Here is a 27,861-nt window from a genome sequence, read left to right as displayed (position 1 = left end):
AATCACCAGTACTGTCTGAGCGGCTATTAAATATTCAGCTAGATTATACACTACTGCTACGTGTGGTCTGAATGCATCATAATAAAGTTACATGTTTGATTCAATAAAAATGCAAACAGCATTAACATGATGCAGCTATTTTTAACACGCTTGTATTAGCTTCACTTATAACTATGTATGTAATAAAATTAAAAATGAAATTAATTTGATCCACTTCCCGGTCTTCGATTAGGATGAAGTTTTGCACACGCTCCGAGTTCTGATGACAATACATGACTAGCTAAGAAACGTCATTACAAATCCAATATGATGGCGAATATGGATGAAGATGGCGGACTGGCTATTTGAAATCTACCCCCATGATTTGGATATCAAATGAAAGGGTTTGCTGTCAAAAATACGGAAAAAATAGTAACGTAACGTAGTTAAATCCAATATTTGTAAGTAATTAGTGCGTGCTAAACGCGTATTTTTTAGTTTTTTAAACTATTAAAAGTCAACGCTACTCTTTATAAGGAAGTTTATATTTAGAAGTATCAGTTTTTCTATCGTCCAAGAAATCCTTAGTTCTTTTCAGCCCATATAGCAATTGGTGTGGTATTGACATTGTTGTTGTAAGATAGCCAGACATACTCGTGTCATATTTTATAAAGGCTTAAGGTTTATAAAATGTGATACGTAGGTAAGTACAGCAGCCAATTATGGAATTAGGACTGTAGTCTCCTTCACTTATTGGCAACCCTTCGATAGAAACCCATAAATTTTGGTATTTTATCGGTGTTTTAATTAATAACTGGGCATGGTTTTTCATATTGTGCATATAAATATATAAAAAATGTATTGGACATTTGAGGTTCTGCTACTTGAAGACTTTTTAAACCAGCTATTTTACAAACTAACAGTTCAAATAATTGACTTCCTTATTAACTCATGGTAGGAGCGTAGACGCTTATACTTATAGCTTTCATAAAATGAAGTATATCTTGACATCTCAGGCTCTAAGTTCATTTCAAAACAAAACAAACATGAAAACTTTAAGACCTTTTTCAGTCTCAACTAACCTCATAAACCGGTTTGAATTGAAAAATTGTTTTACTGTCCCTCAATCCATTTATCGAAGAAGACTTTCATTGTGTGCGCTGCTTATCCTTTTAGTTACCCGAAAATCATGTACGACGGAAAAGGGGCCTTAGCCAAGTGGCACGTCTTTCCTCTTTCTACAAACTACTAACTACTTGCCTTCTTCTACTAACGTATTGCCGGTATCTTCTCAGCAGAACCTGCCTTCCGTACCGGTGGTAGAATATTTACAAATAGTCAACTGACTTGAAATAAATGATTTTTGATTTTTACTAACTCAAAACTAACAAAATATATGGGAAAGACAGATCCGATCGACAAATTGATCATGTGTGATTGATAGTGAATGTCATTTCCATACATTTTTTAATTTTTGAAGCGTAAGCGTTTGTAGAAAGAGAATCGACGTGTCACTTGACTACAGACTCTGTTCCCCTTAAAAAACTATAAAAAGAGTCGCGAAACAAGTTGTATGTGTCTACTAGTTTATGCAACATCTCTAGTAGAATCATTATATTTTAGTAATAGTACTACATACGTATAGTACAACGTACGTATAGTACAAATTAAGTATAGAACAAAATACGTATTGTTCAACATCCTTATAGTACAATATACGTATAGTACAACATATGTATGGTACAACGTACGTATAGTACAACTTACCCAGCGTGCGGAAGACAATAGGCCTGCTCCTGTACTTGTGGCCGCCCCAGAGCGCGGCGACCGTCACCTGGTACTGCGTGTCAGCCTGCAGTCCGCTGAGGATCACTGCGTCACTGTTGCCTGCCACCTCCAGTACCACTCTGTAACTAACGTGCCATGAGTCAATTTCGTCGTTTTCTATTGACAAGTTGGGGATAGAAGGGGAAAGAAGAGGAAATCGAAAAACTAAAGCTACAGCCACACCGCGGCGTATATCTTGCGTCCGCTTTGGCAATCAAATGTAATTTGTGAAATCTGAGTACCTACGCGTCGATGTGAACACGACGTTACAAGTTCGTGCACTATATTCGGGCAAGTTCGTTGATGACACTACCAGGATATGCGGGCGACGGGGGGAAAGACTGCGTGGGTGTGAAATCGAGTGTGCAGGGAAGTGAGGTGCATCAGTCATGGGTTTTTCATTCGTCACTACACGACCTCCGGCCCTCGCAACCCATTGGTTACGAACGAAGTTGCCAAGCTATACATCTGATCGCCACCACAGATGCCATCGCGGACGCAAGCAGCTGGCCTATTCACCGTTTTTGAGAAACTTTAACTTTAAAGGTTATACCCATATATTACCAACTAGCTATTGTTAATGAATTTTAAGTAACGTGATTTCGTATTCACTAACAGAATATCGAGCATTCGCCGGTTTTATATTTATCGAACTGAACAATAAGCCGAGCGAAGTATAGTGCCAAATATTGCTACGAACATCTTGAGAATTATAGCAAACGCTTTATTCGATATCTTCATTCCAACCAAATCTGCTCGCTACAAATCTCACCAGAACGCGCAATATAATGCTCGTTATAATGTTTTCATATTATTCTGTGATGTAACAAATGCTCATTACAAGTGAATGCTCAAATCTTTCAGCACCTTTATGGTAAATAATTATAATAGGCCAACTGAACGCCGCGGTTTGGCGTTACCCTAAGAAGTGCAGACACCCTTAAACACCGATAAACGGTAGTCGAATACAAAAAAACATCCTGCTTCATTTTAAAGTCGGTTAGCAATTGAGAAAATATAATTTACTAATAGTGTTTAGAATCCACCATTTGAAAACGGTTTCCGATGATTTATATAATAAAAATGCTTATGATTACATAAGAAAAAATATTTAAATTGTTTAAAAAAAACCTTTGTACGTGTATCTATGAGGATTATGTTATTTTTTTAACCTTTTTTTCATTTTATTTAACGTCACGCCTAACTTTCGCATACTTCAAACAAAATAATATTAAATTCACTTGCATAAATGCTACCAGGCTTATCCCAATGTCGACCCGTCCCATAATCCTCCCCATTCAGGATGAGAGCGACGAAAGTAGTTCTTATTCAAAACGTTGCATTGACAAAATGTCTCGATCAACGTATTCAAATTCATATTTACAACTACATGAACTATTTTAAAACATGAATTCTTACAAAATAACTTTACTGATTCTTTTTTTGTTAATCTCAAAGAAACAGTGTCATAGTGAAACAAAAAAGCTAGTGGAAAATCATTATTAAATAATGGTCGAATATGTAAGTACTCGAAGTTGGGTGTAAGGTGAAGGTGTTATGTCAGCCACTGATGATAAAGTAAGGTCACATGCCTGCTGCATTAACAGTTTGACAGCCGATAAAACTGATCGTGTGTCTCGATTTATCGGATGTCGCTGCAGGCGACTGATAGACTTATGATAGCCACGCACCATACGATAAGCCCACATATCGTATGGTGCGTGGCTATCATAAGTCAGCCTTCAGGATCAAGGAACCCCGGCGATAGAAAAAATGGTTCTTTCTTCTTGAAAAAACTTACAAGGTGAGACATCAGCTTGTTACCAACTTTAACTAGGTATACTTGAAAAATACGAATTTAAATGACTTGTACATTAAATATCTTAAACAGAATAATAAAACATTTTAATTTCATAAATTCCCTCGTCTGAAAACTACCGGGCTTATCCCGGTGCCAGTGTCGACCCGTCTCGTAATCCTCCCCTTTAGGGATGAAGCGAGCAAAGCAGTTCTTATTCAGAACGTTGCTTTCACAAAACGCCCGGGTCATTCGTCAGACGCTTGGATGAATATTTCACGCCGACGTTATTACTATTGTAATAGTTTCGCAATTGTTTTACTAATGAACTATCAAAAAATATTCTAACCCTTTGAAAGACAGGTACTCGGAATCGGCACGATTGATTTTTTTTGTTTTACTTGTTTAGTAAAACCTATGAGAAAAAAATCTGTATAAGAAATTTTGGATGAAAATTTATTATGGGCACCTTTTTTTCACGGCTCACTACAGTGCTACTACTTGGTCGTTAATTGTAGGCCTTATTAGAAAGCTCAAAGTCACTTAGCGGGCGATGGCGCGAGTTATGCTTGGAGTTTCTCTGCGTGAACGAATCAGAAATAAAAAGATCCGCAGACGAAGCCAAGTCACCGATACAACTGAGCGAGTCGTGAAGCTGAAGTAGCAATGGGCAGGCCAGATATTTCAGTATTCAGAAAGCGCAGTATTAGTCGACCCCCCACTAGGTGGGCCGAGGACATCAAACGGCTGGCAGGGAGCCGCTGGATGCTGAAGGCTCTATGCCGTTGTGTTTTGAATGTCCATGCAAGAGGCCCATGTCCAGCATTGGACGTCCCTCGGCTAATAATGACAGGACTAGGCCATCGCCTATGTACGAAAGTCTAAGATTTTAATTCTACATTCAAATCTTTCATTTATTTCTTTGTTTATCTTAATATTACTTAACTCTGTCCACGTCACAAAGGGTAAATGTAGAAGAGAATGCCTCAAGGAATGTGTTTTTCAATATATGTAAATAAATAAATAAAATATAAGATTTTAACTGATTGAACATACTACGAATAATGCTTATCTTGGTCTTTTATATCTATAACGAGTACTATTTTATAAATTTGGGTCCCTTTGTTCATGGTGTAATTTTTAAGGCAGCACTTACCAATTTTTGCTACCTGTCAAACAGTTACTCTACACGTATTTATGGTCGGAGCACACTTAATAAGCTTTCAGCTTTTATAAGTCTATCACAGGTTTTAAATCTATACACTATCACTATTTTGAGTAATCTTATTTAAAGGGTTTTAGCCGTTTCAGTTCATTCACTATATTCTTAAAAAAAAAAATAGTAAAACCCACTATAATTAGTATTCTCTATAATCACTAACGTAAACCCGGCTCTAGTTTATGGTAATTTCATATAATTAATTATTTTTGTACACGTTATACCTACTCCTACAAAGTAATCAATCACTTTTATCGCGCGACTCCGTGCATGAAGCCTTGCAATAATAATTGTATTACAGACTTGTACTTTAATTCGCTATAACTTGTATCCAACTAACGGGTAATAGCACACTTATCAACTCGAAAAGGGATCGTTAGAAGTCAAAAGAAGGTATTGCCTCGGATCGTAAGCTGAGGTGAAGCCATTACGTTACGATTCCGATTAAGCCTCGTAACTTTAATTATAAGTTTTCGACTTTACTTACGATACCACCATTAAATCATGACATAACTTGATGTTTCAAAAGTACTTGTAAACTAAGACTAATTGAAAAAAGAATATTTTTAATTTTAATTAGTTTGCGTTGCAATCAGGAGTTTCAAACAATGAATCAAGGACCTAAGTAGGTATAGGTCTTTTCAAAGAATATTGTCCCTTTAATCATATTACATATTGATTTTCATAATGTATTTTTTGTCAGAAGCTTCAAAAGACAGTGTCATCTTCATACTATATGATATCCATCAGTAAGCACCGGATGACATTTGTAATTTGTATCATAGTATGTGGATGACATTTTGTCAATTGATCTGTTTTTTATTTTGATAACTTGTTAATAAAAACCAAAATAGGAAATAGGCCAGAAGATCTGACTAGAAGGTCTGACGGTTCGAGTTGATACATTGATGATCCCTTTCCGAGTCGATAAGTGGGACGTCACCCTAAGCCCGCAAATAGACTATTGATTTACAAACTGGTACACAATGAATAATCAAGTTTATTCACTGAACCCGCTTTGCATAATGACGTCAGCTGTTACTGAAATTATGAACGTAAAACATGATGTTTGTCTTTGATCAAATCGCTAATTATTTTGCTGCGTATTATAATTGTGGATATGAGTTCAAGACATAAAATCATCATTATCAGCCTACTTTTTCAGGAGGCTATTCTGTTAAATTGTTTTGTTTATCTCGCTAGTGCGAGTTTTGAATTTACCTCTATCTTTCTCTTTCTAGAGTGTCGTGTTAGACACAGAGAGATAGTGGTGATTTTTAAACTCGTACTTGTGAGTTATACATAGCATCGTTACAGATTAGCCCACAAGCCTCCGTCCCAATAGGAGAGGAAACATGGAGCTCGGACCCACAACGCTGCTTCAATGCGTGATGGGCTTAGCATGATAATGTTAAACTATTTGACTACCAATATAAGATGTTAATAATAACGGTTGTTATAAACTGTTGTATAATACTGAATATGACAGTTTAAAAGTAAAATATTGACGGCCGCATGGTGCAATGGGTAGTGATGTAGTAGTGCTGAGTAGCATTGCTGTGTTCCGGTCTAATGAGCATGGTTGCCCGTGTGATTACAGGCACATGAGGCTTAACACCGGGCGACCTTCCATATCCTGTCATGTACAGCTCAGTATAAACAAAACAACAATTCACAAGGTATGCTTATAGATCGTGGCTTTCCACACATCTGCTCGGTCCGTCTATTATATAAATAAGAAACAGTTTATGAGAATGCTGAAGCCTACTCAGACGTATAAAAAAAGAAATAAACTAATTTTCAGTACGACTTTTTTTAATTTATTTGAATATTAGCGGACGCCCGCGCCTTCAGCCGTGTGAAATTTAGTTTTTCACAAATTCCTCGGAAACAATGGATTTTTTCAAAATGAAAATGTGTTAGTTTTTTAGCCCATATGTTAATACAGAAAAACCCATTTCCATTCCAAATTTCAGCTAAATCGGTTCAGTAGTTGCGTTGTTAAAGAGTAACAAACATCAAAATAAACATCTATACTAACTTTCGCGTTTAAATTTTAAAATATTATAAATATATCGGTTGGGCCATGGAGTCGCAGTGCCAAAAAATTTTTCCGTACTATTTCACCGCGGCTTGTTGCCTCGACTGGTGACAGAAGGGCTGGCTCATGTTTTGCGCAAAGGATCAGCCTGGCTGTCCAGCGCGGAAATGCAGCCAGTATTCTTGCCACCATTCCACGTGGGCATGATTTGTATAGTTATTAGGATAAGTTAGCTTAAGTTCCTTATTGTATTCTTTCTCAATAAAAAAAAAAAAAAAAAATATATATCGGCGGGACAGACTAATTACTAATTCTGATAACGAAGAATCCGTAGTCTAAGAGAAGGTTCTAAGCTTTACGTGTCAAGGATGGCAGATACACAAAGTAACACTATCAATCATCACCGAATTAATCACTTAACTTACAACTACAGGTCTACCCTCCAATTACACTTGATCAAGAAAAGCGGTGATCCATCAGATGTAAACCAGGATTAACTATCATAGGGCAGGTAGTCAAGCACAAGCAAGATTACGGGCTGGCAAAGCGTACCACCTACGCGCCATTTCAACGCAATACTATTGGACTATAGTATGCGCATTATCATCTGAGTCGTCCGGTCATAAAAGTCAAAAAAGATAGGAATGTGCAGCGCGCCTACCTGCGCACCCTAATTATCGATAAACGGCTACCTGCGCACGTGCTAATGATGAGTCAATAATGATTTGGACGATTCTGATTGGTCGGTTTCTAATGTAATTGCATTGCGTATTTTTTTTGCTATAAATGTGTTTACTGCAATTAAATAAATACATTCATGTGTTACTCGTTGCGCACTATGGATACTAATATATAATAAATTTGGCAGAAGACGAAGATTCTGATGATGAAGACTCAGATGAAGATTAATTTTATTTAGTTAATAATTATATAATATGAAATATGTATTATATTAAATCAAATATTGTTAATTTTTTTAATTTTGTGAACAAGATACGATAATAAACTTTACTTATCGATAATATGTCTTTCATTGTTACACCCTTCACTAGACGGCTCCATAAGACCCATAAGTGCAAGCGAGATAGATATAGAGAAATGATTTATGGCCCTAAGACTCAGTTGTTAATGCTATTAGTATAGAGTCTCGTGATCAGTCTTTTACAGTCTTATTTATTTAAACAGTAAATAACTGAAACCCAATTCCATGAAAACCTGATTCTAATATTATCACAATAATTAACGTACATTTTGCTAACCGTTCAAATAACTCACTCAGCGACATATATAATTATATAGTAGGATCCATAGACGAACTCTCTTAGTACTAAAAGAGTAGGTAGGTATATTGCTCTATGTCGTCTAGTCTGCGCTAATCTTAGAAGACATTTCCATTAAACAGATCGCTTCAAGTCTCATCTTGAATAATGTCACTTGCATCTGGTACGCATTCATCCTTGGTACTTACCAGGGCTATTCTATTTGTATTCTGTTCTATTCTATGTACAATTGTCATCATTCATTATTTCTACGACACGCTATGTAAGTTGTTTGAAGTTTAGAACGCTCGTGGATTTTTATATTATTTTTATTAAATTAACTACTGTATATATGTCGTATTAGTTGGATAGTTTTCAAGCCTCTTTAGGGGACATACATGTCATATACATATATACATATGTGTCTTGTGAAAGATGAACAACTTTAAAAATCCCAATAGAATGGTGACACCGCACTACATCGAACAGTGCAACATTGGTCAACTTCTACTTTGTGGAATGCAAATCCAGCAAGTCACGAGAAGCCGCTGGATGCTGGCAGCTCAAGTATTTTCATTTAGGAGGTCGTAAGTTTTTATATGAAGCCTATATCCAACATTAGACGTCACGTACGACGTACACTCTACCGGGTCGGACAATAATATAATCAACAATAACAATCCATTTTCGCCTCACTGTTGAGCACGAATCTCCTCTCAGAATGACAGGGGTTTGGCTAATAGTCTAACACGCTAGCCCAATGCGGATTGGAAGACTTCAAACACGTAGAGGATTAAGAAAATCCCCAATTTAACTGAAAAGTTGGCATGCCCCGGACTGGATTCGAGCCTACGCTCTCCGAATCAAAGGCAGAAGGGCTATCACGGCTCTCATCCAAGTCCCAAGTTGTAGTAGTAGATAGTAAGTTAGTAACTTACTATCTACAACTTGGTGTAGTTTTCTTGAACTTTGTAATAATCGATGACCTGGACGACCTCCTTCCCTCGCAGCTTGTGACTTTTTTATTAGATTATTTATGAAACATCTAAAAATAACTCTTTGAATCTTTGATGCGAGATGCACCAGATGTTTTTTATTCCACGGCAAGTTAGCATTTGACTGCGGTTTCACCTGATGTTAAGTGACAATGCAGTGCAAGATTGTAGCGGGTAACTTGGGAGGATTTTGACGGCTTCCGTGGCGCAGTGATATGCACGGTAGATTTACGGAAGGAGGTCCTGGGTTCGATCCCCGGCTAGGCCGATTGAGGTTTTCTGAACTGGTCCTGGGTGGCTGGTGGGAGACTTCGACCGTGGCTAGTTACTACCTTACCGGCAAAGACTACCGCCAAGTGATTTAGGCTTCCGGTACGATGTTGTGTAGAAACCGAAAAAGGGAGTGGAGTTTCATCCTCCTCCCTATAAGTCAATCCGCTTTCATCTTAGATTGCATCATCACTTATCATCAGTCAGATTGTAGTCAAGGGCTCGAAACTCGAAAGAATAAATAAAAAAGAAGATTATCAAATTTTTAAGACTGTCTCTAAAAGATATCCTACTGAATCGCTAAACGTTTGTTTTAAATAGTCTCAGCTGTTAATATGATTAGTTAGGGCATAAACTTTCCATCAGAAAAACGCATCTAAGGGAAATTTCAGATAAAAATGCATTCCTTTATATTTTACAAACTTTAATTTACAGAACTTGTTAGTAGTATAGGGGGTAAACTAAAAGGGAAGTGTATTGGAAACTTAATCAGAATTACTTACTGACATGCCAAAATTTGGGTTACCTATTTTCGGTGAAAATGCAAATATTATGTCACCATAGAACAAGTCTTAGATGGAATCTGATAATGACCATAGGAACTCGTAAGCTAAACAAGATAATCCTATTCAATACATCCCGAGTTTGAGCTTATTTGACTTGAAAACTCTGTGTTACTTTATAACCATTTTTATAAAATTGATCTCATTTTCCTACTAACATTTTATCTTTTGATTAACAGACTCCTACCGGTTTCACCCGCGTAGTTCTTGCCTCCATAGGAATACGGAAGTAAAATTCACAAATGAAGAATACCAATTTTCTATTGGTAAAAGCATTTTTAAAGTCGGTTTGTAGGTCCAGAGATTTCCCCCTAGAACCTCATAAAGTTTACCTCTTTAAATTATTGATACAGAGTACATATGCTAGACATCAATTTATTTTGTGTGCAATTTTGATATCGAAGCCACTTAGTTAGCCTGCTAGTTAACACCAATATTTTTCATATTTACGTACGCAACATTTTTAGTAAACTGCGCCTTTTAACTACTCGTAGCAGTCTGAATGATATTTAGCCAATCAAACAGATAGGCAAATAAATTGGATCGATATTGATTAACTACCAGCCTAGCCCATATTTATTTAAAGATAGCTACTTCCATAATACTCGTATACAGTGCGAGTACGGATGTAAGTATATTACCTAAATGGAATTTCATGATTTCTTTTTTATAACGCAACGAAATCGTCCTACTTTCATTGGATAATTCTTCCAGCGTATCGTCGGATAATTACACCAGCGTATCGTCCAATAATTCCACCAGTGTATCGTCGCGTCTCGTAGCGAGATGCCAGGAATCAAGTGTTCTAGACATACACATAACGGATCGCTGCGTGATGAACTGATGACATTATACCTACACATCCAGACACACATATCATTTTTGATGTTCCAATTATAAGTGGTAGGAAACACAGATGACGCAAGGATATTTAATCAACAATTACAACAATAGCAACAACAACAACAACAACAAGCGCAAACGAAGATCGCAAAGGTATGTTCTTTTCTGTACGAATCGATACCGTAAATATAAACGTTTTATTGCGATAGTATCGCCGTGTAGAGTTTGATTACATTTTTTTTTCTGATTGTGTAAGTGCCGTAGGCTCCTTATAGGACCTCAGCGGCGTCACCGGGGGGTTTGGGCGAGCGCAGAAGCATCACCTGATGGGACCCGAAGGCAAAAGCAGAATAGATGGGCGGAACGACTCTCTAAGGGCGTCTCCTCTGAGACTCGGACCTCGGCTTAGAGGGCCGTTCGGGAAGGGTTTTTTTGGGCTGAGTGTATCAGTCCGGGCGCCCAGACGCGTCACCCAGACGTGAGCTTTTTAACTCACGGTCTAGGCGTGAGTTAAAAAGCTCACGTCTGGTGACGTCAGATATCGGGGGATTACAATTTAGTGGCACGGCGAGACTATCGAAATGATTCTCTCATAAATGAAGATGGCGCATTGGATATACATACTTGCTCCAATCAGTAGGCTAGTTGACACTTTTTTAAATGATCCTAATATAGTTTATTATTATTCTATTAGATTGAAAAAAAAATCATATTATTTTGAGACGTGTAATAACTTTTTTTGTTTTTAAATATGTTTTTGACCATACTAGCCAAAACGCCTGTCGGCCATGATGGTCTATATTTTAACTGTTTGGTGACGTCACTATAACAAATCCCTTACAAACGGAGCATTAGATAAAAATATAAGTTACCAATTAGTTAGGGTTTAACCAGGAAATGCCATATATACAACCTAACCAATCATAACGTTTACTATGGTACACTTAAGGCCGTTAGTTAAACGGTGCCGTATAGTTAAAAAGCTAGGCTATAAACTGCAAGTTATTATGCTCGCTACGAAGTTTTAAGTTTATTAACATGTAAGCCATAATTTAATTCATTAGTTGACATTCAGTTTTATTAAAACAACATTTTCATGTACAAAAATACCACTTGATCAATTAGTAAATTTTTATTGTACACACATTTATTGTAGGTAGAGGATTATTTTGAAATATTATATTATTGTTTTAGGAAGTGCCTCATAGGTAATAGTTTACAGAAAAGCAATAAATACAAAATCAACTAAACATTAACCGACTTCAACCAACTACAAAATGTCTATCCTATCTATCTGTCTGTCTGTATCTGTCTATAAACTGTCTATCTGGTTGTCGTCACCGCAATCATTTGACAGATTTTTGCGAATTTTTCTTTTTACATTAAAAATTTTAAGCAAAACTCACTTGATTTTTTTAGCGAATTAGGTGGTCATATAAAATGGTCGGTTGATATTTAGTCAGTTGTACACTTAGCACAAGTTTTTCCCACACAAATTGCACAAATAAAAACGATTTTAGATAACTAGAACGCTTTTGCAAAGTATAGTAATATAAAAAGGTACCAAAAGAATATAAAATTCAAACGCTGCTTTATACGAGTACCTGTAGCTACTCGTAACATCAATCTTGTACTAAGAGTACACGTCTGTGCAATTGAAAAACGTAGCAAGTGACATTTATATGTATTTATTGAAAAATGCACTATTTTATTGCAATATTCTAACTATACGTCTAGGTTAGATATATCACTACATATTAAGAAACAAGCTTAACTGTCTGACTGTCTTTTTGAACGCCTTAAAGGAAAAATGAATGACTAGATTTAAACTTAGGTGCAGGCGAGCTTCGTTTAATTTAAAACTTACATATTATCGAATTTTCTTACAAAAGTGTAATTATTATCTATATTTAGTTAATAACAATGTTATAGATTACCTAATTCGTTCGCAACACTCTCGCTGGTCCGGGACGAGGGGGGGGAGGGGGTATCGATGCCCCCCCCCCCCCCCCGTCGCTTACATTTTATGGGAGTGTCATCAACGAACTTGCCAAAGCTATAGTTATGTGTTTAGTAATGTTATGAAAATGTCAGTTGCTAGGTTTTAACATTGCACAGCGGTACTATCTGAAGTAGCGAAATCTTACCTGGCGTCTGATGGTTTGTACGTGACGTCATACTTCTCCACCAGGTCCGCGGTGGTGGACCACGAGACACGCACCGTGGTTGGGTTCAGAAACGTCACTGTTATATTCTCGGGCACGCCTGGACCCATTGAACCTGAAAACATTTAGCTGGTTCATATTTACGTAATGTCAAAGTGATAACACGAAAAGTAAAGTGTTAAGATATTATGAAGGTGCTCCTTAACCCTACGATCGGGTTAAAAGCTCTGCTCGGAGATTTTCTTTCTGCCACTTGATGGACCCTGCGCACGGTGAACATCTCGCTCTTTCTAACATGTCACCATAGAGAGAGAGAGATAGAGACGAATTTGAAACTCAGACTGTCGAGCTATGAGGACATCGTTACATAATTTCACTATGTAATACGTATTTATGTATTGAAAACTGTCAAGTCTTATAGGTTGTGGTGCTATGAAGTATTGTGTTTTACTTTCTTCCAAGAAAATACTCTCAAAAGAGACTCTACTCTCTCCAGCAGTAGTTCCTCGAAGAGTATTTAAGCTATTAAAGTATTCTGATAGTAATCGATACATTCAAAAATGATTATACTAACATTGCCAGCGCCCATTGGATCAGACAACATATTTTTTTTTTAATTTTCATACTTTAAAAGTTAAGCCTTGACTAAAATTACACCTGATGGTTAGTAATGATGCAATCTATCTATTTATCTAATAAATAATCAATTGCCAACTTGACTAACTTTAAAATAATGAAAACAAAGTTATTCCTATATTATAAAAACATTTCTCGCTTAAAACGTAATTTATTGAACTTTTAATAACCCAATTTTTTTTTCTCTTTAAATCTCAAACAAAATTCATGAAAAATTAACCAACCGTAACCGCAGAATATTAATCACTTTCCAATTTTCAATTAACAGTTACAATATCACCGTTTCACAAAATGAAAGCAGCTGCGAATTGTCCGTGACCGATTTTATTCAGTTTTGAGACTTATCGACTTTCAATTGGGTATTTACTTTATGAAACAATAAATAGTGCATTTCGCTTGAGCTAGTAAAATAAGAGAATTTTACAATTTAAATAAAGATTTAACAAATGAAATGTTGAAAAGACAAAAGCTGCCGACAAGCATATGTAATGCACATGCTAGTTTGTTGTTGACAATTTTTGTTTTGTTGTTTGTTGCCTTACACAAATTACAATAAGACCACCATTACTAAAAGACAATGAGTGCCTTTAAGACATTAGCGCCGCGTCTGGGCGACTTCTTTCATGAAAATACAGCCTCAATAGCTCAAAGGTAAGAGCGGTCGGACTCATCACCGAGGGGTGGTGGTTCGATCCCCGCCACGTTGGTTTATTGTCGTACCCACTCCTAGCACAGTCTTTCCCGACTAGTTGGAGGGGAATGGGAATATGGGAATATAGTCATCTATACTAATATTATAAAGAGGAAAACTTTGTTTGTATGTTTGTATGTTTGTTTGTTTGTTTGTTTGATTGTAATGAATAGGCTCAAAAACTACTGGACCGATTTTAAAAATTCTTTCACCATTCGAAAGCTACATTATCCACGAGTAACATAGGCTAAATTTTGTTTTGGAAAAAATAGGGTTCCGTAAGATATTTGGGGTTTTCGGACACAAGGTGTAAAAAATCAACCAGAAAAGTTACTTATTTTGCTTACGCTGGCTAAACTATAAAAGATAGAGCCATAAAATGTTCTAATGAATTGTAGATCTTATAAATATCTACAAAAAATCCGTGATACACTATACCAATCTGTGTCGAGTGAGGCACAACAACCATTTTCTTATTTAAACATCTTGAATTTTTTGTACTACATTTAAACGCATTTATTTTACTCATGCTATTAATCCTTATCAAAGGGTAGGGGTAGGATAGGGGTAGTTGAAAGTTTACATCGAGTTTAATGCGGACGAAGTCGCGGGGGTAGACTAGTATTTAATACAAATATTCTTATTTAGAAAAAAAAAATTTAAAGGTGAAATATACGGACCGGCGTCAGCGCAGCGCAGCAGAACAGAGAGCACAAGAGCGACGACGGCGGGCAGCGCGAGCGGCGCTCGCCGCATGTCGCGCCCACGCGGCCGCTCATGCCATGCCGCTTCTGCAACAAGCGACACAGTGTTATACAGGGTGCTCGGGAGTACTTCTGCATCTATTAATACCAGCAAAGACGTACCGCCACGCGATTTAGCGTTCCGGTACGATGCCCTGTGGAAACCAAATGGGATTTTCATCCTCCTGCTAACAAGTTAGCCCGCTTTCATCTTAGACTGCATCATCACTTACCATCAGGTGAGACTGTAGTCAAGGGCTAACTAGTAAAAAATTAAAAAAAAATTATTAAGTACAAAAAAAATGCGTTTTCATTTCATACAAAGTAATTCAAATAATACAGACTAACCATGTAGCACACGCCTTTAAATAAGAAAACGACAACGTTGATTAGAAAATATAAATACGTCATTATTATAAGGCTGCGTATAAGGAACACATCTTAAAGAAAAATTACTAACTCTGAAAATATTCAGTAAAACAAAAATTAAAATTCTAACATGTTCCTTGAACATTTAGAATTATTTTTTGTTAAAGAATATAATCTTAGAGTTACTGTAAATACTCCCGAGCACCCTGTGCTTCTGTTGTTCTGCAACGAGCGAAACATTATTACTATGTAGTCTCGCTCATGCCATCCTACTTAAGCGAAAGCGAAGCTGATATTAAAATAATCTCGATCATATCATCCCGTTTCTAAAGCATGCAAAACACTTACATATGGCATAATGTTGCTCGTAACAAAAAATTTAAAACTTTATAGCCCTTGTGATAGATAAGTACGAAAAGAAACTTTGAATTTTGGAGATGGTATTTTTGAGAGGTAACAAAGCAGGTAACAACCCATATTTGGCTCACTGCTGAGCTTGAGTCTCCTCTCAGATTGAGAGGGGTTAGGCCAATAGTCCACCACGCTAGCAAAATGCGGATTTGCAGACTTCACACACGCAGAGAATTAAGAAAATACTCTAATATGCTGGTTTCCTCGCGATGTTTTCCTTCACCGTTTGAGTTTGAAATGCACATTTACTGAAAAGTTGAAGCTGGAATATAAAAAAATAATAAGAAATATAAAATAAATCATGTCTCCAATCGCCAGGCATTTAGTTTCTTTTAAACCTTCGCCGAACACTGTTTTAAGATATAATATAGAAGTAATAGAATGGATGATAGAAATCGCATCAAAATACCTTAAATAATTTCGGTAATTTTTTAACACGATAGTTAACATACTCGTACTAACTACCTCTTGTTAATTTAAAAATTAGCAGCAAAGATTCTTAGACTCAAAGTGATAGTAAATATTTCTACACGCGTTATTTGTCTTGTAGTTCTTGGTAAGTATTAGTTTATTCAGATGGGAATTTGAAAACAATGTTTTGTTATTTTTAGTCCGATCAACGTGGATATACAATACTTGGCTCTACATCGCTGACTTGATGCTAATATCAAGAAGGAATATTATACCTGTTTGCGTAGGTAATATTTTAAAAGCTTTACGATATCATAGGCCAATCGATCTGAAGTTTTGTATGCAAGTTCAATTTGGATAAGAATACATGGTTAACTTTGGAACTTCATTTTGCTCAACATGGTTTTATTTTTTTTTCATTATTTTTTTTAAAGAATATTTGTTTAATATTTGCTCTTACCGTTGAGCTATTGAGGCTTGAAATTCAATGCACTTCTACATTATGGGTATCAAATGAAAGAGCTTGTCTTTATGAGTGATTCGAAAAATAAAGTAACGTCAGTTTAAATAGCGTTTAAATAAAAGCTTAATTTTAAAAAGGTTTTTTACTTTTAATTAATTTTTTTTATATTGTACTAAATAAACCAGCGTGTCTCTTGATTAAGGAATTAACATTGGCATCTGCAACGTCATGTTGTCACCACCGATGTGCATTGGCGATTGGCTTGCACCTAATATATGAAAAAATACGCAGAGTGTTCGATAATAAATTCTAGAAGGATTTCTATTATGTATAATCTAGAATTGTGCATGCTACTGCCATTCTGATTTTAAGGATACTTTTCATTTCTTCCTGGTTTTTCTATGGTCCAGGAGAATTCACCTTGGTCTATTCTTTCATAAATTTACATTCACCTTCGCCTTATAAATCCTTTTGGTTAGTATCGTTTATTAATCCGTTTGTAAGTCTCCTTTTATTCATTCTGTCTACGTGACCAACCTTTCTCGATTTTAGTCACTACAATTTATACCACCATTTTCTCTTATTATTTCGAGAAAGAGGTGAACCGCCGAATCCAACTTGGCTGGGCTGCATTCGGGAAACTTCGCGACATCTTTTCGTCTGAAATTCCTCAGTGCCCGAAGACAAGAGTCTTCGAACAGTGCGTGTTGCCAGTGATGACCTATGGTTCCCAGACTTGGTCGCTAACTATGGACCTTATAAGAAAGCTCAGAGTCACACAGTGGGCGATGGAACGAGCTATGTTAGGAGTATCTCTTCGTGATCGAATCGGAAATGAGGAGATCCACAGAAGAACCAAAGTCACTGACATAACTCAACGAGTTGCGAAGCTGAAATGGCAATGGGTGGGGCACATAGTTCGAAGAGCCAATGGACGTTGGGGTCCCAAAGTGCTTGAATGGCGACCCTGCACTAGATAGCGAAGTGTCGATCGACCCCCCAGACCAGGAGGACTGAAGACATAAAGCGAGTCGCAGGGATTCGTTGGATGCAAGTGGCTCAGTATCGTGATGTTTGGAAGTCCCTACAAAAAGTCTATGTCCTGCAGTGGACGTCCATCGGCTGATATGATGATGATTTTCTCTTATCACACTGTGTCTAAAATTCTAATAACTAAAACTGTTATACTACACCTACACTATATAAAAACTATAACAAGAATAAAATACATCTAATAACAAATACCTCAATCATTAGTCAAAGTCACAAATTTCGCAACTTGGTTTTGTTTTTGCGTTAAGCTGATTAAACTGTGGAATTTATCGGCACACTGACCGAAACTACTAAAGCAGGCTTAACAATTAATTCCTCAATCACTGGCAACGGTAGAATTAAGGAATTTTGCGTTAAAATAATTATAATGTTGAGAGGCCATAAACTTTTGGGATGCTTAAGTAAATTTTAATGATAAATTTAATTAAAATTGAAGAGGATTTTACAGATGATTGGCAGTTAATTATTTTGTGTTATTATTTTATTACTAACTATATTCTGTATTTTTTAAAACTTATGTTTCGTTCTTTTTATATATTCAATAATGTAACGTCAATGAACGTTTCTGACAGGTGGGCGATGTAACATGAGAGAGAGAGACAAAAAACGGGGCTATAGTAATTGAATGTTTGTCCCATTCGCACGAAATGTCAGAAACGCAATTTCTGAGCAACCAGTATTTTAAAGGCAATGTTTATAAATATACGTTTTATATGATTTATTCCGTAGACAACAAGAAATCCAAAAAGTCCGTCCGTTCGCGATTTAGCTCAGAGACCTTTTTTAGTTTATTTGTAGGTAACTACTAGAAAATTATAATTTAGCGAAATACTACATTAAGCACGCAAAGTCGTATTAAATCTGATCAGTTTGTGAAACATTAAGATTTAAAGTGCCAATTTTTGATTAAGTATAGAGTTCCCTCCCTCTACCAGCTAAACTAACTAAAGTAGAATTAATATTTAAATTATAAGTAAAACCAGCACATGACAGCTATGTAGGAATTACATTTTAAAGAGTTATAGTCGAAGAACCAAAAACTACCTTGCTAAGCTGTAAGCATTATGTACAACTGAACGAACCTTCATTCAAGAAGTCATAATTTACAACTGCGGAACCCTACACTACGCCTGGCCCGACACGCGCTTGGCCACTTTTTTCATTTGTCTCGCTAAGAAACCCATTCTAAAATTTGATAAAACAGTAAATGTCGCTTATCCAATACCAGATATACAATTTTAAATTGTATGAATATTTATTTTAGTATTGATAGATTATACACTAGGGGACGCTATTAGACAGAATATTCATAAAATATCTAGTTCAGTAATTTTTTATGACAGAAAATGTTATAAATCTTAACACAATCTAAAAATAAAGAAAAGTTAAATTCAATTAACCGAAGCCGAACAAACTCAAGAAATCAAGTCTATTATTTTAAGTGATTGCGTTGGGAAAATCGAAAAGAAAATCAAGTTAAAGAACTCAATTTGGAATACTAATTGATATAAGGGTTGATACTCTACCCATTACAACATTTTTTAAAAGCTCTTTGGGACACTCGCTTTAAGTTATCGAAAACGGTACAAGCATATTTCATTTAATTATTATTTATTAGTTTTTATATTATAATTTATGCAAATAAAATTCTGTAAAATAAAATTGTTGTTCAACATCCCAGAATATAATATTATTGTATCATTGACAAAAATAGAAAGAGTACTTGGAAAAATAACCAAGTCACGAAATGAGAGCCGGTAAACAGAATTTTCTTAGTGTTTGTACCGATCTAATACATCTTATATCATCATCATCATATCAGCCGACAGACGTCCACTGCAGGACATAGGCCTTTTGTAGGGACATCTTATATAAATAATTTAAATTTAATAGATAGTACTTTCAAAGTATAAATCCAAACAAGGCCAACGTAAATACTTATCTATACTATGCAATAAAACTTATCACACAGAAAAATCAAGAACAAAAAAGATTTATCATCCGTTGTCTATAATACAAAACAAAGTCAGACAGTTACTCAACAACGACTAAACGAATAGATAAAATTTCGCAAACATTAAGATATACTCACGAAAGGAGGTTCTAATTGGAAAGAAAAGAAATGCTTAGCCTTAATCTACGCAAAAATTGTTTCTAGATAGACCTATTAGCTAACTAGCAGACGACACGCGGTTTAACCTGCGTAGTTCTCGTTCCCGTAGGAATACGGGGATGAAATATAGGCTATAGCACCTGGGGATAGTGTAGCTTCCCAACAGTGAAAGAATTTTTCAAAACGATTGAGTAATTTCGGAGCCTATTTAAAGCAAACAAACAAACAATCGTATCTTTCCCCTTTATAATATTAGTATAGATGAGTCAGAGGTACTTAAACTAATAAACAGACGTAATAAAATGTTTTAAAAATACTATACGGAACTATTTTGTTTCATTGCTACAGAGAAAAATAAATATACTCAGTAACACAATGGGGGTGATGACAGTTTTTTAAATTGTACATAAATTAAGAGTACATACTCTTAATTTATGTACAATTTAAGCAATTTTTAAAAGGAATAGGGTATTTGCGATCATTACTTTCGGAGCTACAGGGATTTAAAGGATCAGATTTGCGGCGCTGCCGCGGATCGTAGGTAATGTAATGATCGTTAGATTTGTATGTGCGTTCAAACAAAATTACTAATATCTTTGTTATTTCTGCGTTTATATTCATTTATTAAAAAATGTCACATTTAATGCAAGAAAGCTAAAACTGTATGAATTTTCATCTAAATACGATAAAAGATTTTTAATAGATTTTGAAATTTTATAATCTCATTTATTTTGCAAATATCCAGGCAATCTTTGCTTTTTATGTGTAAATTAGTTATAATTGACCTCTATTACCCGAATGTATCATAAAAATCAATAAATTCAAACCTAGTCATCATCCCCATTATCCGTCCACTTTAATATAACGCGAATATATTAAAGTGGACAGATATATTTTATAAAAAAAAAAAAACTAATCCAGACTTTTATTCACCGTTCTTTTTATAAATTATTATACACTGGAAACATCAGACAGTTTGTTATAAAAAAAATAAAAATATCTTAGTATTTATTTATATGAAAATACAGAGTAACTTGCTCTTGGAGTATAGAATATGATTCCGATGCAAATTTCCATATTTCCCATTCTCCTTTGTATAAACATAAAGCTAAACCGCTTCACGCACGCTTGCTTTTACACGATTTATATTCTTTGCGGTAAACTAAACGTTATTAAAATATTGTAATCTACCGTAAACTAGAAAACTGCACATGATATTATACTTTGAATACCACGAGAAAATGAGAATAATCTATTTATGGAAGCTTTTTTAATAGAGAATTTTAATATTTTTATAAGGGAAGGTTTAATATTATCTATCTATAGAGTCTAATATTTATATATATATAAAAGTGTTAGTTACTCCACTTATAACTCAAGAACGGCTGAACTGATTTAGCTGAAAATTGGCAGGGAGGTAGTTTAGAGCCAGGAGAAGGACATAGGATACTTTAAAAAAAAAGTCAGGTTTTCCTTCCTGACGCTATAACTCCAGAACGCACGAACCGATTTCCACGGTTTTGCATTCGTTGAAAAGGTCTCGGGCTCCGTGAGGTTTATAGCAAAGAATTTTCAGGAAAAATTTCAACGTAGGGTGGGGTTAGGGTAGGGGTAGGGTAAGGGTAGGATAAGGGTATGGTAGGGGTAGGGTAGGGGTAGGGTAGTGTAGGGTAGGGTAGGGGTAGGATAGGGGCAGGATGGGGTAGGGTAGGGTAGGGGTAGGGTAGGGCAGAGGTAGTTGAAAATTTGCATCGAGTTTCACGCGGACGAAGTCGCGGGCGTCCGCTAATATTTGAATAGATTATAATCTATAATAGCAAGCGCGTGTAAAACGCCTTGTTTCCTTAGTGGTTAGCCTTTGTACTTTCGGGAAGATCATGTGTTTGACACGACTACGTAATATTGAGTTTTTTTTTTTTAAATTATGAATTAGGGAGGAAAGCTAATGAAGATTGACTCCCATGCCTTGGTAAAGGCATATAAGAGAATACTAAGAATACTAATATTATAAAGGGGAAAAATAATTACATATAAAACATAAACAAAACAAATATAAAATGTTTGTTTGTTTGCATTGAATAGGCTCCGAAACTACTGAACCGATTTGAAAAATTCTTTCACTGTTGGAAAGCTACACTATCCGGGGTACTGTAGGCTATTTTTTATCCGCGTATTTCTACGGGAACGGGAACAAATCGGGTGAAACCGCGTGACGTCTGCTAGTCATTAATATTCTGATAGTGCTCAATATTGGAAACATTGTCACTCTAACCCGCTAACCCACATTGAAGCAGCGAGGTGGGACTAATAGTCTGGCCAGTTTGTTGATAACCCCATGATATGCGGGCAACAGGGGGAAAGACTGCGTGGGTGTGAAATCGTGCGTGCGGGGAAGTGACGTACATCAGTCGTGGGTTTTTCATTCATTGCTACACACCCCAGTCCTGTTCCTTTTCCTTAACCTTTGGCCGTTAAAAATGGCTGATAATGACTAACATGTAGTAATATTGTATTCTCTCGCTTTTCAGTTATTTTTCTAACCTTTCTTTTTTGTACTTTACGTTTATTATAAATATTATCATAGTGATCGACTGAATATAAAGATAAGGCTTTAAAAGCGTAACATACAAACAAATTGACATTCACATTTATAAAGCTTTGAAATGAGTTTCACACATCGGTATCGCAATGTTATTTTCAGCACGTTTCGCTCAAAATAAAAATGCCATGTAAATGTAAAAAGGTTGACCATCCCTGTCCTGTAAGTTTATACGCAGAGCAAACATTGCGAGCGACAGTTCATACGATGATAGAGGTCAATTTCCTAAACTGGATTTCCCGGGGTTATAGCCAATTTTGGCGTGGACTCATTTTATCAAGTTGCTCGGAGTTCATACAATTTATGGATGCTTCAGAGAATATAATAAGTTCTTTGGTGGTTGTTTTATTTGTGGTTGACGACCTCTGGATGCTGCGTATATACGATGCGTGGAACTATTTATATTATATTTCATGTACAAACGAGCATCATGATGGCGTCAGCGTAAATCCGCATAGAACATAAAAATGTCTTTTTTAGGGTTCCGTAGTCAACAGTTCTGGTAGCTCCGTAAGAGACGTGATAGCCCAGTGGATATGACCTCTGCCATCGATTCCGAGGACGAATGTTCGAATCCGGTCCGAGGCATGCACCTCTAACTTTTCAGTTATGTTAATTTTAAGAAATTAAATATCACTTATCTCAAACGGTGAAGGAAAAACATCGTGAGGAAACCTGCATATTTGAGACAACAGTAGGTAAGCCGAATATGATGAGTCAACAGGAGAGGTTTATAGTTTCGCTATGTCCGTCTGTCCTTGTGTCTGCTTCGGTAACACTCAGATGACTATTACTAAAAAACTGTAATATTGAAAGAAAGAAAGAAAGATAAATATTTTTATTTGGTCAGTAAAAACTTAAAACTAAGCTTTTATATTATACAAAGAACAAGAAAAGTGAAAGTATAAGCGCATTGACCAAATAAATGTCTCCCACTCAGCTTAAAATATATATATTGCAAAAGTATTCTCGTATAGACCAAATACAGAACAAAAAAGAAAGTATCTTTTTTACAATACCATTAATAAATAGACGTAATTATAAGTAATTACCGTGGAAAGTGTTAATATTCAGGCAAGTCATAAATCGATTTTATAAGCCGCTTACAAACCTGGCAGTGCTTCTTAATACCGCTCAGTGTGCTAATACCTTAACGACGTTAGGCGGATTTACATGTGTTTTTTCAACCATTTCCAATAATTGACTTTTATTATAATACTAATAACCTAACAGATGTTGTCATGTACCAACATTGGCTTCAATAGCTGTAATAAAGACTAGCTGACGCCCGTGTTTCGGAACCATGGAATTTTTTAGGATAAAAAGTAGCCCCCGTCCCTTTAAAATAGGTTCAACTATTCTAGAAATTAGCCCGGACAAACACATACAGACAGTTATTTAAAAAAAACGCTTGTTTGTGTTTAAGAAACGTGTAACAACTATAAGCATTTGAGTAATCACAGTTATCTTAAAATCCCTGACAGTTCTATTTATTTATGTATTGACGGACTTATATTTTTTTACTATTAATTTAAAGAGATTAGTTTCAAGGTGACATTTTGAAGCGCTGCGTTCAAGTGAGAGCACGGGCACACGATGCGTTGCGGCGCCGCATCGCAAAGATTTCACCGTATCCTCGGGGACACGATCGGTGCGGCGCCGCAACGTTAAGTAATGTTGTGACGCATATACAAACTGAGCGGTGCCGCTCCGACGTCGCAACGCATTCACCCCTCCCCGCCTCGTCTCGGTGGTTGCAAGTCGAGACGCAGCGACACCGCTCCGGCGCCGCACCGCAGCCGCAACGCATCGTGTGCCCCCGCTATAACGCCTCATCCAAATCTTTAAACAGAACTTCCTATTTAGCTATGCTTGGTGTTTCTCAGTTCCTCAGAAATGAGGAGATCCGCAAAAAAAACAAAGTCAGTGACGTAGCAATGGGCAGGGCATATAGTTCGAAGAACTGATAGACATTGATGTCCCAAAGTGTAAAATGATCAACATCCCTGTTAGGAGAAAGACCTAAGGTTCGTTTCATGTAGGATGACAGTTCGTTTCACTCTTAAAAGTTTGCCGCGATTCACGATAATAGTACGTATTATGGACGTCATACAGGTGTCACCATACACATGCTATCTGAAAGACACTTTAGCTCTGTAGTGAGCTGTTGAAATAAGCTGTTAGTGATGATAGAGTGTGAAACTACCTTAGAAGTACGCCATATTGTACACAAGTTTTCCACTTAATAGTTGTTAAGAAAAGTTTGTCGAGAGCGAGCGACAGTTTAATTCTAGGCAATAATCTTATCACCTTTTGTAAACAAATTCTAGAAAATAATTATTCTGAACTCTTATTGGTCAAAAACATTCATTGGTCATCGGCTTGCGTAAAAAAATTGTACGAGTTTTGTTATTTGACTTTTTCTCGTAAAAATACAGAATAACGAGTAGGAAAGCTTTTTGCTTCTTAAAAGGATTGTCCTGATGAGTTTTCGATTATTTATTATTAAATTTTTAAGCCAGCAACTTCTAGAAGACGTGTCGAAAAGTGCCGGTGAGTTACTAAAACAGGAGAGTATAATGTGTGTTTTTATACGTTTTTATAATGGTGTTCTTTTGGCGTATTTCCTAATCAGTGAAAGAAAATATCAGATTTTTATCTATAATAACAATAAAAACAACAAATTTTCATTTAATAATCAAGATTACATTGACATTAGTAGTGGGACCTTCTTGTAAGTTCTGGACCTGTATTAGAAGGTAAGCTATTCCAACCTATATCAAGTTTGAATGTAAGATAATTTCACGTCTATTCCGTAAAAGTAAAAAACTGCGTAAAAAGGGGCAAGAAAGACGCGTCCCTTTCACAAGAGGTAAGGACTCTTGACCTCAAAAAAACGACCCCTCCAACTTCAGGCATTCACACGGGAACATATTACGAATACGAAGAGCTTTTCAAGGGCCTTTAATACGAAGATTGGACTGAACGAAATCGAAAAGCCTATAATCATTGGACCCTAATAACAACCGTTTTGTAACTGTGTAAGTAAATGGGATGTAGGAAAAGAAAAGGTGAATGAGGTGGCTTTTTGCCAATCGGGTGGGTCAATGTGACTTCAGATATTTATCTAACGTATCACATAAGATAATACTTTAATAAGCTTTTTTTTTATTTTTAGCTGTTTTTTTAGTTTGATGTTACGACTACAGATAAATATTAGTAACTTTTATTTAGACATTGCATTATATATTTAATAAAATTTACACTAGCAACTTTTTATGTTTGTCCAACTATGGCAAAGGCCTTCTCCATTTCTTTTAATTCGTGTCCGTTCAACGCCTTTCTTGTTCACGCCTTCCTTGCTACAGCCTTTATCTAGTCCTCCCATTTTCGGAACTGTCTTGTCTTGTTTAAACTTATCAATGTTTATTTTTTTATTTTCAAATAAATCTATGCTTTTCTCCACGGAGCTCTATTTCGTTTTTTCAAACGTCCTTCAGATCACATCGCAATGAAGTTACTAAGTGGCAAAAATAAGTATTTAGACTAAAGACCAAAAAGAACTCATTTTTGGAATTAATAACAGTAAAGTTTTTTGTTAGTAAAATACGGTTTTATGTAGAAAAATGTCTTGAACTTAGAACAGTCCATTACAAATAAATGAGAGTTTCAGAACAACAAAAACAAGGTACATTTCTGGTAAGTATCTTTTAAGACGTCGAGATTTGTCTTTCAGAGTCTGAGGGCAATATAATTTTATACGCTGTTTTGTGTTTATCGTTGTTTTGTCTTAGAGTTAATTGCGCTACAATCAAATTAAGATACGCGCTGAAAATTAGAAATGGTACTAACTTGACAATGGAATATTTCATTTAAACATGACAACGTTGTTATTCATTTACACGTACATCAATTACTCTCTGGAATGGTCTTCCTTATGAAATACGTAATTCAAAGACACTGGGAACATTTAAAAGTCGTTTATTCAAATATTACTTGTCTAGTTGTAATTCGTAGTTCCTTTATAATTATTACTCAGGTATATTTATGTATATATATATATGTACTATTTTTATTATTATATAATTTTTCTTTTTTTTTTTTGTTGCACTATCCCGCATTTAATTACATTAATTCCTTTATCCAAAGGTTGTCTGGTAGATATTGCTATAAGCAATAAGACCGCCTTTGCACATACTTGTCTACTATGTTTTCTTTTGTTTTCTTTGTTATTGTTTTTGTTTTGTGCAATAAAGTATAATATAATAAAGTATAATATATATAATAAACGTTGAACTTTAATAATTAAGTTGTTCCTATAAGTTAAGTATCTGAAACCTCAAACTCTGTATTCATTGACCCAGTAGTAAGCTAGAAAAGATCTAACTTTGATACCTGGGTCAGACAATTAAATATTCGGTCTTTTCTTTAAATATGTCTTTCTATCTTTCCGTGCCTCGTTAAATCGATACTTGGTATTATAATTACCATCGGAAATTGATCGTTACAAAGCTAAATATAATCCCAATCAACCCAATAACTCGAACTAGAGCAGCGTGGTGGGTCTAAGCCCCAAATCTTGCCCTCTTGTAGAAGAGAGATAGGTGTTGGCTCATAACCTTTAAGGTCTCATATGGTGTTTGCTATGTTGTCCATTTTATATAGTTTTGAGGTATAGTCCGTAAAGTTTTAAAATTCTTTAGCCGTCATTCGCACGAGAGTTTTATTTGAACGCTTTTTTAACGTTCGTTAAAAAAACTCTCGTGCGTATGGGGGCTAAGAGAATAAAAAATTAATTGAATATGAAATACGGCTAAAACTCACATGATATAAGGTCGGATTATGCCCGACAAGTTTTGAACCCATACGGGGCCCTTAGTCATGAGCGGGTACGATCCAAACTGCGAAGCGGTGGCACGGCGCGCAGTCGCTCGCATCGCGCGTTGGGAAAGGGGTTGAGTGGTGGAGAGTGAAGGTTACGTTTCACTCTCCGACGGTTCATTAATGTCATCTTCATTAGACTCGTCTTCTTGTGATAATTTGTTGTAATACCGTGTTTTATAATCAATTAATATGAATAACACTCACGATAGTTTAAATTCTAAAATAGAATAAAAAAAAATATCAAAATAAACGGGCGAAATCTGCCACATATTGTTATTAAAAAGGGATACCTACAAAGTTTTCTCATCATGCATTAATAATCATGATACTCACATAAATAAAACACATGTTCATATTACATCTAAAACATGTATGAACGCATGATAACTAACTTATTCCATTTAGTGTAGCTTTATTATTCAGTTACTCGTAAGTAGAACATATTTGTATCTACAGAGAAAAAAACGTGCGAAAAATTCTCGTCTTTTTATGGCCCTTATTTCTTCATTTAAGCTGGCATGTAAAGTAG

At 35.8% G+C, this 27,861-nt stretch overlaps 1 protein-coding gene across 4 annotated transcripts in view; it reads right to left on the bottom strand.

Annotated features, from left to right (window-relative positions):
* The window catches only part of LOC112048880 (fibronectin type III domain-containing protein 5), a 167,157-nt gene that overhangs the window by 68,030 nt on the left and 71,266 nt on the right, over window positions 1-27,861 (bottom strand). For 3 of the 4 annotated variants that reach the window (XM_024086566.2, XM_052885410.1, XM_024086565.2), the window contains exons 2-4: window positions 14,967-15,077; window positions 12,942-13,074; window positions 1,747-1,892 (exon numbers count right to left, since the gene is read on the bottom strand). In XM_024086566.2, coding sequence (XP_023942334.1) covers window positions 1,747-1,892; window positions 12,942-13,074; window positions 14,967-15,042 — 355 coding nt within the window. In that variant the 5' untranslated portion in view covers window positions 15,043-15,077. The remainder of the gene's footprint in view (window positions 1-1,746; window positions 1,893-12,941; window positions 13,075-14,966; window positions 15,078-27,861) is intronic. The other variant, XM_052885411.1, reaches the window with a different exon arrangement.

This window comes from Bicyclus anynana, chromosome 14 (genome assembly GCF_947172395.1).
Source record: "Bicyclus anynana chromosome 14, ilBicAnyn1.1, whole genome shotgun sequence".
Lineage (NCBI taxonomy): Eukaryota > Metazoa > Arthropoda > Insecta > Lepidoptera > Nymphalidae > Bicyclus > Bicyclus anynana.
This window is presented reverse-complemented; position numbering and strand designations above follow the sequence as displayed.